Source organism: Petromyzon marinus, chromosome 26 (genome assembly GCF_048934315.1).
Source record: "Petromyzon marinus isolate PM22_M1 ecotype Great Lakes invasive population chromosome 26, UKy_Petmar_22M1.pri1.0, whole genome shotgun sequence".
In the NCBI taxonomy this organism is placed as follows: domain Eukaryota; kingdom Metazoa; phylum Chordata; class Hyperoartia; order Petromyzontiformes; family Petromyzontidae; genus Petromyzon; species Petromyzon marinus.
Genome location: NC_133692.1, coordinates 5,016,308 through 5,029,086, shown reverse-complemented (window position 1 = coordinate 5,029,086; position 12,779 = coordinate 5,016,308). Strand labels below are relative to the sequence as shown.

The following is a 12,779-nucleotide window of genomic DNA, read 5'->3' as shown; positions in this document are numbered from 1 at the left end:
TGTTAGCGAGCGCCTATGAAGGCCGGACCGGTACACGAGGGGGTGGGTGGCTAACACCACGCTTGACCGCCTTTGTCTCCCCAGTGGCGATGTTTATACACCGCCACCATTTGAGGCTAAGTCGACCTAGGGGAGGCCCATGGCCGGTTCAGATAATCTTTACCGGTGTTGGTGGCCGCGGGTCTCGCCGGGTCGCCGTAGCGCAGCGCGCTAACCGCTACACCACCGCTCCCCAAAACAAACATTGGTGGCAAACACAAACACACAAACGCCACGTATAGCCCCATTGCCCCACTAACTCACGACCCCACTCTCGCCCCTGTTGCCCCGCCCACTCCCCCCGCCCCTAAACTAACCCCGCCCCCACACTTTGCATATCGGGGGGTGTTGGGGAGAGTTGGGGGTGGTGCTTCGCGCCCCCCTCTCTCCCTCACGCGATTGGCCGCGAGTCACGCGTCACGCGGCGAAGCAACCTATCGGCCAATCGGGTGAGCGAGTACGGAGGCCCACCAATCCCGGCTGGGCTTTTAACAGTTGAGCGGCGAGGGTCCCCAGGAGGAAGAGTTTGGTTGTTTTGGGGCGGCATCGCCACCACAACAACTACCACCACCACCCCCTCCAAACGCGGATTGCCGCCCAGCCGAGGCCTCTACCCTCGGCGACGAGAGTAAAGGAACAGAAGCATCCTCGAGCTGGACGTCAACGCAGGCGAGGTGATCGAGGAGCTGTGGGGGGGCGGGGGCGGTGGTGGCGGCGGCTTCCAGGCGAGGTTTTAAATTACCCTTAGGCCCAGATTCTCGGTGTGGGGTTTCCTGGATGTTCTCATGTTTTTGTTGGTGTTAAATTGGTCGTGTCTGTGTTTAATTAGCGTTGCATCGCGACTGAATAGGTTCGCGTGTAGATGCTACGTGGATTTGCCCTTCACCCAGCGGTGATTTGATCAGGAACCGAGTGGATGACTGCCCGGGGCTTGTGTGGCTGTGGCTGTAACGATTCCCGCTCACGGCCACCACCGGTGGCGAGAAATCTTCACCTGCCCTGGGCCTTCCCCCTAGGTCGACTCGGCCTCAAAAACATCGCCACTGGGGAGGCAAAGGCGGCCGGGCGTGTTGCTGGCCACCCACCACTTGGTGTGCTGTGCGGCCTTTATAGGTGCTCGCTGACAGCACTTGCCCCTACAGTCTTGTTGAAGGTTATCAGGGGGATCTTTATTTTTGCTGTTTGTGAGCGCCGGTGTAGGGGAAATGGTCTGCTGTTGGTAAAGGGTTGATAAGCCATCAATGAGAGACGTCGCCTACCTCCATCCAGCAGCGCATGATGGAGTTGTTCACCTATTGCCGTAGTGAGTTCAAATCGTTATGGTCACAATTAATCTAATCGTTTCCGCTAGTGTCACTAAAGTATAATTAACCACTTCTACAGTATTAACGTTATCGTGACCATCACTGATCGTCATCGCCATTATCTCCACCACTTATCATCACTACATTATCACCCTCAACTCCACTGTTATCATTTCACTTCATTATCAATGCTCACCACTGGTCATTACTGTTAACCACTATTCAACATCACTGTCATTGTAATCATTGCCACTTGCCAACGGCACCATCATTATCGAACTATTATATTCACTACCCTTTCATAATCTCGGAGTATTTATAATAAAAAACTGCATTCGCGTATCTGTAATCACAGGCATTTGCATTTCTGTCATCAACATTGTCACCAGTATTCAGCATCGTCATAATTATAATTCCCTACAGGCAAATACACCGAGTACCGAATGATCAGGTTGCACTCCTCGCTGTTCCATCACCAATGTATTTACGTGACTTTGCCACCGGAACTTGACTGGGTAGCTGCCAGCAGTATACGGTGAGAGTCACCCACTGCTGATACTGGTACTGTTTCGCCTTTTGGCGTTCTCTCGTCTGGCACTGGTGAGACACGGCCACACAGAAGGCTCTCTCTGGTGTTGGCCAATCTGTTTCAAATAATATAAGAATAGGTTTTTCCCCTTTTTTCTGGCAACAAAACAGGTGTTAAGATGTGAAAACACCAAACTGAAACCTTTTACAAGGAATCATGTCTGCATTAACCACAATGCTTGTGGTCAGAATGCAAACAAAAACATACTCTGATAATATATGCATTCAATTTCGATTTAAAGCTTTCGTGACTGCAAGGATTCATCTTCTTGGTTCTTTCGGTAAAGTCACGTAGAATGAGAATAAAACAATAAAACTAAATAAGACAAAATTCTGACGACGTTTCGGCCACAACACAAGTAGCCTTCTTCAGGTGAAGGAACAGAACTGTCGTGACTTTACCGAAAGAACCAAGAAGAGAAATATATGCATTGTCCTTGAAACCGATTGGTCCACACCAGAGACAGCTTTCTTTTGAGCCTCGTCTCAAACGGTGTTAGACCAGAGGACGCCAAAAGGCGTACAGCCCAAAGACAATGCACTATCAGAGTAATGAGCTCGGGTGAGCGTCTACATCATGGGACCTCCTTTGCCAGTACCAAAATATGATAATAGGTTTTTCCCCTTTTTTCTGGCAACAAAACAAGGACAATGCATATATGATCATTGTATTTTTTTGCATTCTGACCACAAGCATTGTTGTTAATGCAGACATGATTCCTTTTAAAAGGTTTAAGTTTGGTGTTTTAACATCTTAACACCTGTTTTGTTGCCAGAAAAAGGGGAAAAACCTATTATAATTTTTTGGTACTGGCAAAGGAGGTCCCATGATGAAATATAAGACTAGGTTTTACCCTTTGGGAATAAAACAGGTGTTCAGATGTTAAAACACCAAACATCTTAACACCTGTCTTATTGCCAGAAACGGTAAACCCTATTCTTATAGTATGATACTGCAAGGGAGGTCCCATGATGCATCTCAGAAAAATGCATATATTTATCCACTTAGGCAGCTGAACTCAAGTGAACTGGTGGGCTTAAGGCTTCTGTATTTATACTACTATTTATATTAGTGGAAAGTTCTAGAATGTTCTAGAAGTTACTCCAAGTTAACTCAGCACTGAATCTATTTGGAATGTTCTGGAAAATAGGTAAATTTCAAAATATCACTGTTCTGGTCATAAAAGAAAAGTTTTGTAGGGAATAATAGACATGTTCTACACTTTTTAGGCATAAGCAATTACAAAATAACACTACCCAGGAACAAAAATTGTGTTACATAGTGTTACAGTGAGGGGAAAAAAGTATTTGATCCCCTGCTGAGTTTGTAAGTTTGCCCACTGACAAAGAAATGATGAGTCTATAATTTTAATGGTAGGTTTATTTGAACAGTGAGAGACAGAATAACAAGAAAATCCAGAAAAACGCTTGTCAAAAATGTTATAAATTGATTTGCATTTTAATGAGAGAAATAAGTATTTGACCCCTCTGCAAAACATGACTTAGTACTTGGTGGCAAAACCCTTGTTGGCAATCACAGGGATCAGACGTTTCTTGTAGTTGGCCACTAGGTTTGCACACATCTCAGGAGGGATTTTGTCCCACTCCTCTTTGCAGATCTTCTCCAAGTCATTAAGGTTTCGAGGCTGACGTTTGGCAACTCGAACCTTCAGCTCCCTCCCTGTGGGCAAACGTACAAAATCAGCAGGGGATCAAATACTTTTTTCCCTCACTGTATCAGAGCATGTTTGTTTATATTTTTGCCACAAGTACGTGTGGTTAAAGTAGTCTTGAGTCCTTGAAAAAGGAATCTATTTCGTTTAGACATCTTAACAGCAGTTTTATTGTTATAAAGGGTAAAAGCTATATTTATTTTTCATACTTTGGGGTTTTATTGTTAATATGACATGTCATTTGAGTGGTGGTTGCAGAGTAATTTCATATTTTGAGAAGAGGTAGTTGAAGTGGTTGTAAATCCAACCTCCAATAAGCATGGTTGGCTATGTACAGTGCGAAAGATTTTCTACATATATAAATGGAGTGGATGTGGTTGTGATTGACGTGACAATGGTTGTATTTTGAAGCTCATCTGTTTTGTAACCAAGAGGCATTCGTACTGTTGTTTCAGATTCTAAGAAGTTTGGTGGCTCGTAGGAACCGAGTACACTTAACTTGGATCGAGTCAAGTTCCAAAATTAATGGACAACAATTATTTTGTTATTTCATACCACAATCACTTACATTACATGAACGATCGGCATTTTACAGGCTTGTAAATGAGGCACCGCGCAATGCAATTATCGCAGACAACGCAAGCCCTGCGGAACTCCATTGCCATTTTTTGAAGCCGAGCAACTCGATGGACGAAGAGGTGGGCGCCTATGCGCCCAGCCTGCCGTGGCATGGGACTGCCAGGCTTGGTGATGGCAGTCGGACACCGGGGGAGAACGATGGGCGGCTGTCTCTCGGAGAGATGGCTTGCCACTGCTGTTATGAGCTGCTTCTTGACCCAACCACGCTGACATGCGGACACAGCTTCTGCCGCCACTGCTTGGCGCTCTGGTGGAACTCCTCGCGCCGTGCGGAATGCCCCGAGTGCAGGCAGATGTGGCAGGGATTTCCCCGGACAAACATCGTGCTGCGGTATGTTATTACCCAGCGCTGTCAATGTACAGTTACATAACGGCACGCGAACAGCAAAACAGATGGCAACAAAACAGATAGCAAAGAAGTGGCTGGATGGCTCGGTGTCAAACCTTTGTTAAAGCATTGAGCCAGCATCGTTGAGAATTATGGTTTCCAATCCGAGGTTCAGCTTGGCATGTTTGGCTACGTACGATGTGAAACAAGTTCAACATACGTCTGTGATCAAGCCGGGTCCTTAAGTGTTGTGAGTAAATGGTATTAGCTTGGTCACCAATAACTGCACAAAAAGTAATTGAATTTGGTTTTCAGGTTATTCAAAAGTTTTGTCAGCTTTGAGGTTTTTGAAATATTTGGTTTAATTGCTATATTGATTACATCTTTTGTAGTGGGGCAATTTAAAATGGGCAGCACTTGAGGATATGAACCTATTTAAGAGATCTCACAAGTATATAATCTTCAAAATGATAGCCAATGGCTGGTTTAATATTACATTGCTTTCAGTTAGAGTCCTGAATGAACATTTCTGCATTTAATGACATTGCAATATAGAATATTTACAACTTTTTAGTTATTTCACACTTTGGCTATGTGTTGTGGCCCTATCCGATGACCTTTTTAAACTTTGTTAATAAGATTGTTTTGTATTAGTCAGCAGTGCTCTAATGATTTACAATGTAAAGTCTTCACTGTTACATCATTAAGTTCCCTTGAAAGACTATTTGCATTTATAAGAAAATATATATTTTATTTTTGTGCTGATCCAGTCCTTTAAGTTTGCAATAAGAACATTACACTTAAATGCCATTCATTCATTCAGTGGAAAATATGCTGCTTAATATTTTATTTCATTTCCTCGTCAACTGTCATAGGCATTTATTTAAAAAAATGTCGATGACCAAATCACCCCGATCCCATCACATCTCAAAAGCGAAGGAGTTGATCCTTTGATAGTGCTTGGAATTTTCGACCACCATGCATAAACATGTTGTCATCGTCTGTGGGACTACGTAGTGGGCAGCAGAGGGCAGTGCTGCAAAAAGCATTGTTCGACCGATCTTTGTTTCTACATCTGTGCTTCCACCTTCAACCCACACTCCACACTGAATAGCACGGTGAAACCTGGTCAAATCACCTCCGCACATTGTGAGCGACCCTAATCCAGCAGTGGTTTGATAAAAGTGCCGTTTACATACAAAAATAATACATTTCGTCCCTTTGTCAATCCACCAATGAATGATAGATTTCCCATGGCATGTCGGTCATGGTAGTTGTTGACCAATGTGGGTTTGTAAAATCCATGACTGGTTCGTATCACAATTTCTCTTGGGACGTCCGGGTTTTCCCTCCACATTTACAAACACTCGTTTATAGTATTTGGCTGCTATACATTTCCAAATGATAAGCCACTTCGTTGAGCTATCGTTTGTTTATAGTATTTGGCTGCTATACATTTCCAAATGATAAGCCACTTCGTTGAGCTATCGTTTGTGGCCGAGTCGCTTCTGAAAAAGAGCTCAAGTGGGCCTTACCTGGTTAAATAAAAAATAGATGTAGGTTTTTTAAAGAATTTCTCACGTTAGCTGTGGCTGAGAATCAAACTTGTGTATCCTGATTCGTAGTGCATTGCACTAATCACTGCACCCTCACACTTTATATTGATAAGCTTTGAAGGTAATGAGTGATAATGTTATACATCAACTCTGGATCTGTCATGAACGTTTTTTTCTCATCAGTAAATTTGCTTCCACTCAAAGTATAATAGTAGTAGACACTCAGCTAAGTGTGCTGAAACTATTCATCGCTGCTGACTTGAAAACAATAATTTAATGGAGTAACAGGAACCTGCTTAATTTCAACTTGAAATAAAGTCCATTACATGTTTTTGTCGGGCAGTGGTGACTTCCATGGTCAAGGGCTAATTTTGCCACATTGAGTCTCTTACCCTCATTCCCAAATTTGTTGATTTGCCATTTTTCAGCATCCAAAATATATTTTTCTTTAACTTTATTATTGCTTGACTCTCGGAATTCCCTTCCATCATCTCTTTTTGCAGGGTCCCATAACCCTTTGTCAGTTATTCGAACGTGTTGGTATCTGCTCTGCTGTCATGAGTGCCCTTGGTTGCTGGCTTCTTTGCATGATCATCCTTTGGGGATCAGCGTTTTCATAAAGGTTTGTTATTAACTCCACTCGTCAAAGAGCACTAGTTTTTTATGGTCATGGGAAAATACCACACTGTGTTTTGCAAAGGGTTAATGTTTGTCAATCCATGGCTGGATGATGGCCCCCTCACAATGTAGATCATAGGAGTTGTATGACCATACTTCACCAATGTGGCTGATGAAGGCAGTGAGCATTGACATGTGATTACAGAAATGCAGTACAATATTTTTTCTGCACTGCCGTCTCCAGGCCACATCGTCAACCCGTAGCCTGTAGAGCATCCCTTATTCAAGACGGTCGCCCATTCAAGCAGTTCCAAGGCATAGCCCTGCTTAGCTTCCGATGTCTGATGAGATCTGGTGCAATCTGGGTGATTTGTTCAAAGGCATGCAAAAAGCGTACCTGGAGTGAAACATTGTTTTAAATATATATACCAATGCTTATTTTTATAGTTGTATAAAATTAACACGAGATTTTCCCACGGTGCTTCCCAGTGACACTCATGCTTTTCCGCATGTCTCTGCATTTTTTTTTTTAGGGGCGCGATAGAGAAGTTGTTTCCCGAGCAGCTCTGGCACAGACAGCAGGAGGTGCTGAGCAACGGCAAGACGGCACAGACCCTGGCGGCGTTTGAGCAGCAGGGCCAGGAGCAGATCAGCGCCGCCAACGGGCGTCCGGCGGTTCTTCGCCAGGGCACCGCGCGCAGTTTCTTCTCGGGCGTTCTCACGGCGCTCACCTGCGTCGCGGTGCGTTTGCCCTGGTGGCGTGAGATGCCTTGGCGTTTGTCATGGCGGTGCTGTGCCATGGCGGTGTGAATGTCATAGCCCACGTTTCAAAAACCCTGTGTACGTGCCATGTACTGATTTAAAATTGGTTCTGCGAGCAGTGATGATTTAAGTGGTGACATTTGAAGTGGTAGGTTAAAGTCCTGGGTTTAATGTTGCATTTCTTGTGGATGATCTCACCCAAAGCCAGTTGAGCAAGTTTTTCTAGAATACCTATTAGTTGTATGCAGTGGTGAATGAATGTAACATGTTACAGTGCATTAGTGAAATGTTTAACATTACGGAATTTACCTTGACATTTCTGAAAACAGCACTGCTAATGCTTCTGGATAATGATGGTGTTGCAGTATGTAACAGTGCTACGGTGACGAGATGGTAACTACCTCAACTGGTATGCAGGAGGTCGTGACCCTAACGCCCGTATATTTGGAGTTTACATGTCTTTCTCCCCACGGTCGCGTGGATTTTTTTCCAGGTCCTTTGGTTTTTCACTCCACGTTTAGAAACTTGCGTTTAAGAGTATTTGGCTGCTGTAAATTTACACGTGATAAGCCACTTCCTTGAGCTATCATTTGTGGTCACGTCGCTTCTGAAAAAGAGCAAATAGCTCGGTGGGCCTTGCCTGGTAAATAAATAAAGTTAACTTTTTTTTATCTCAGGGTTCTGCATTAATATACGAAATATACACATCTCAGAAAAGGATGGTCTCTTGTGAAAACATCAGGTGAGGCAGAAAGAGGCAAGAAGGAAACAGGCCAGATAGGGGGATGAGATTACAATATGGTCAAGATAAGTAAGAAAACACTTTATTGAGTGACGGTGAATCATAGGCTGGGGTGAATAGGAAAGTGTTGAGCTTTAAATTGAATGGGAAGGATCTCGGCAGACTCCTAGTTCAGGGATTCCTATACAAAGTGCGCTTTCATAGAAGAGCACTGAGCTGAGGTTGTCTGGGAGTTTTGACAGGAGGTCTTGGCTAAAGCGGAGGGCACGTGGAGAGTAGTATATGGAGAATATGCATCTTATTGGGAATTGCAAACGAACATCGATGGTTAATAAAGCTTGGGGGGGGTATATGCGCTTGCGGCCCACCAGGTGATGCTGCTGGTGTACCACTGGAGCAGCGGAGACACGGGCGAGGAGATGCTTGTTCACAAGTCTCTGAGCAAGTGGACGAGCAGTGACGTGGGGCTGTGGCTGGAGCAGTTGGGCAGCTGGACTGTACCATACCGGGAAACCTTCCAACAAGAGGGTGTGAATGGCAGGTCAGTCTGCCACTACATGCAGGGTTAAGGATCGGGTGGCAAGTGTCTGTGTTTATATTTTTATTAAAATCCTGTTAGGATTTGGGAGTAACATTTGTATTTGAGACTACTTGTTTTTAACATTGTGGTGAATGTAGTAATTTGTAGCTGTAAGGGTCACATATAAAAAGACTGGTTCTCGCACGCACAATTCATTGCATTTATTGTGAACATGGCATATCAAAGTGTCGTTCCATACTTAGTTGATACTTTTACAGAAATTAATATTTGTAAGTTGTTAAATTTATTCACGATTTGGGGTTGTGAATTTGCCTTGTTTCTTCTGTCTCATTTGCATAGTTTTATTATTTCGCATTTATTCTAAACACAACGGCGTATCATTTGTATTTATTTTTCCATAAAATACCTATTTTCACATGCAGGATTCGAGTGTAAGAATCGATTTTAACCAATTTATCTGCGTCATTATGTACCCTATTCCTTGCTTGGAACCCCCATGTAGGGGGGGGACGCGTACACTCACGCTGGGCTGATGATTTATTGCAGGCTTCTATTGAGCCTCACGGAAGAGGAGCTCAACCTGCCACCGTACGGTATCGAGAAGCCGGCTCATCGCAGAGCTCTCATCACAGCCCTGGATAGCATGATATCTTTGGGAGTCAAGCCCCCACACAATCTTTGGGAGTACAAGGTAGAGAAGAAACCTCGTACTTTATTTAATAGCAAGTCGTTTTTCGTTTTGTCTTTACCCCAAGTTTGTAACCTAATTGTGCTATCGGTGTCTTGTCAAGAGATAAAAAAAAACACATCAAGATCCCTTGTAGAACATTGCAACCCCTTATGTTAGAGAATGGCCCGGTAGACAAGGATATCACAGAGCTACCACTGATATCCCTTCAAGTGACCTCTGGTCCACGTTGTAGGGGTCGGCACATTTCCACCCACCATGCCCCAGAGAGTAATGTTTTGTCGCGTGACCTTCAAACTGAAAATGTTTAATTATTATTAGGGCTGGAATTTAACCACATTAAGTGTCAAACCAAATTTTATGCGATGCTCTGTTTTTATCAGTCCTAAGTACCAAATCTTCATGTATAAATGTCACCGGTGTGTGTTATAGAAGGCAGCATTGTAAAAAGCGAATAAATATTTTCTTAAGTGCATTTTTAAGAGTTTTGTGGTGTCCCTTTGCAGGCAATGCATGCAGGAAAGTCTCTCTTCCTCCTCTTTTTGTTGAAAAGTTCACCTCGCCTTGCCATCTTCTACCTTTACCTGTTTGACTACACCGAGCTCTTCTTGCCGCTCATCCACACGTGCTGCCCCGGCCGCGTGCATGAGGAGGAGGCTGAACTCTTCCGCGGTGGCTGGGTAAGCGCACCGAGTGTGTCTTCACTCTTCATATTCACCTGAGTTTGTGCTTTTATGCATGTGGAATGTTGTGTGTGCTGCGCTGTGAAATGTTTAATCCTCTCTCGATCAAGTCATCTCAGTCGGTTAACCCATAACGCCTGGGTCTGTCCCATGGCGTCCTGCCCAGAGAACCTTCGTCGCTTGTGGCCTCAAAAGTGCACCTAGCCTAGCATAAGAGCTGTGGTGTCTTCACTGTGATTTAGTGGTGAACAGTGGCCAATTTGATGTGTGTGGCGGGCAGCCTGACAGTCCGAGCTGGGAGCAGTGGGCTGAGTTCCTACCCAAGGCGATGGTGATGCCCTACGTGCTGGTGGGGCGGTTCGCCTGGGAGTGGCTGGAGGTGCACTACTGGACAGCTCGCTTCGTTGTTATCAATGCAGCTCTGCTCACGCTGCTGGAAATCTTCGCGATCAAGCGCTTCTGTCTGCAAGGGGAGATCCGGTGCGGTGCCTTTCCTTTTTTGCAAACTTGATCTTGGCACAACGTGTTGCGTTGCAGGTTGTGTCCGCTGCTTGTAGGTGTGCCAGTAGTGTGGAAGGCCCTCTTCCAGCAGTGGATTGACAACAAAGGGCTGTTTATAATAATAGTAATGATGTATGTATATATATGATCATTTATTTAAATTGTATCTCAAAACGCTGTCGAAACATGGACAGATTTCAAGGCATGGGAAACCAGTAAAGTAGGAATGCAGCCATAACTCGTGCCAACAGTTGCCCAAACTTTTTTCTATATTTGTATGTTTGGCTAACTTAATGAATACACGTACATGATTTTTAACAAGCATATCCAAATGGATATTATCTTTGTTGTAGGAAGCCCGTAAAGCTATGTATTATGTTAAAACGTGCACCATTGTCTTTTAATTTTCAGACGGTTGCCCCGGACCCTTTGGAACGACTTCTGCCGCCTATTCTCACAGGGCGCCATGGTCACCATTTTCTGGCCGGTGCTGCCACAGTTTGTGTGTGACTGTCTCTTCTACTGGGCGTTGTACTTCAACCCAATCATAAACCTGGATCAGGTCACCAAGGAAGTCCGCCGTATGTTCACACAGGAAGCGTGAATGCTGGTCGGCAGATACGAGTGATAAAACGTAGGGAGTCTTTGCCAGGGATGCAGTCTGGGGGATTGTTTAATTGTGGGCAAATGAGCAAGAACAACATTATTTTGGAAATGCGTGGTTGGCTGTAGCTGGATAGCACCATGGTAAAATGGGTAAGGATGGGGCTGCCTCCCCAAACATTTGTGGATTTGCACTGCTTCAGACCATGCTTGAGATGGGGAACCCCCCCAATGGTGGGTGCAAAGCATGCAGCCATGGTGAGATCTTTTTTTAAAAAAAATATTCAAATACAGATGATTAAAAAAAAAATGTGAAGCGCATTGATTGTGTTCTATTTTGTGCAAAAAATAAAACAAATATATTGTTTTTTCTTTGAGCTGACATTTTCCAAAGATGTAATGGACAATAAGGTATATCAAAATTATGATCAACATAAACATAGGAAGATGTGATCTTTTTATACATGGCTTCCCTTAGCAAACATTTACTTCGTCAGCAAATGAGAATTTTTACTTTGCTTTCATGTACTATACAATTTTAACATCGATTACAATTTACAACGGCGGTCACAATGGTGTTAGGGTACTTTGCGTAAAGTGATGGTATCCACCTCTGATGCTCATCATCGTCATCAGCCACGATCAATCCACTGCTAGATTGATCCTCAGTGCTCTTCTCGATGTTTCTTAAGTACCTGGGCTGTAGACAGTGAGCACGGGCGAACATTTTGTGTACATTTTAGTGCCTCTGGTTTTTTTTTTAAGCTGAGAACCATCTAAGATTCCAGAGGGCAGCCTTCTCAAATGAGCGTACACCACCGTTAACGTGTGAGTTGTGATTGTCCATATTCAGCCAAAATTGACTGAATTTTATGGCATAGTGCAAATAATTGTTTATATTCTCATGTTGAAATTTATGACAATCGATCTTTTTTTTCAGAATCTTGAGACTTGAAACGTAAACGATAATTTCTTAAACTGTGAAAACAAATGTTCCTTCATGTTTGTTGTTGGAACACAATGTTAAAGATTGTGTTCAATGTTCATGCTTATATCATTGGTAAGATTAATTACAAATCTTCGTACTTTTCAATCCTTCCAATTCTATATTTGCCTTAATTACATTACAGTTACATAGAAATATTTTTCCAATTCCAAAGCAGTGGAGCAAATGGAACGAGGCAAAAACAGGGTATACTTTCTATAACAGTATTCAGTGCTACATAAATTAAAAGGAAAGATAAAATATTGATCTTTTCACGTAAAAAATATATAGACAATTTTCTTAAATTGTGGTAGTTTCATGTTGTGCAAGTTATCTGCACATCGAATGGGGTTTCTTAAATAGGAAAACTAAATTCCTACGTGTGTCATAGAAAGTTTATAAAAAAAATGTTTATCGTTTTTACTTTTTTAAGTATGCGAACACACCTGCTAGCTCAAATAATTCAGTATGAAAAAATATGTTTAGGGAATACAAAGCATCTCTGCCAAAATAATTATACATGTCTATA

At 43.2% G+C, this 12,779-nt stretch overlaps 1 protein-coding gene across 1 annotated transcript; it reads left to right on the top strand.

Annotated features, from left to right (window-relative positions):
- Positions 1-510: 510 nt before the first annotated feature.
- BFAR (bifunctional apoptosis regulator) lies at positions 511-11,642 on the top strand. The gene is made up of 8 exons (XM_032961178.2): positions 511-713; positions 4,060-4,574; positions 7,279-7,486; positions 8,621-8,790; positions 9,337-9,481; positions 9,985-10,158; positions 10,442-10,641; positions 11,074-11,642. The coding sequence occupies exons 2-8, from the start codon at positions 4,291-4,293 to the stop codon at positions 11,264-11,266; spliced, it is 1,374 nt and encodes a 457-aa protein (XP_032817069.1). The 5' UTR covers positions 511-713; positions 4,060-4,290; the 3' UTR covers positions 11,267-11,642.
- The last annotated feature ends 1,137 nt before the right edge of the window (positions 11,643-12,779 follow it).

What these genes read in the sequence shown, in the direction of transcription:
- BFAR (XM_032961178.2), top strand. Translation starts at nt 4,291, where the DNA reads ATGGACGAAGAGGTGGGCGCCTATGCGCCCAGCCTGCCGTGGCATGGG. An exon ending in CGGACAAACATCGTGCTGCG is followed by an intron (nt 4,575 to 7,278) that starts GTATGTTATTAC and finishes TTTTTTTTTTAG; the next exon opens with GGGCGCGATAGAGAAGTTGT. An exon ending in ACAATCTTTGGGAGTACAAG is followed by an intron (nt 9,482 to 9,984) that starts GTAGAGAAGAAA and finishes GTCCCTTTGCAG; the next exon opens with GCAATGCATGCAGGAAAGTC.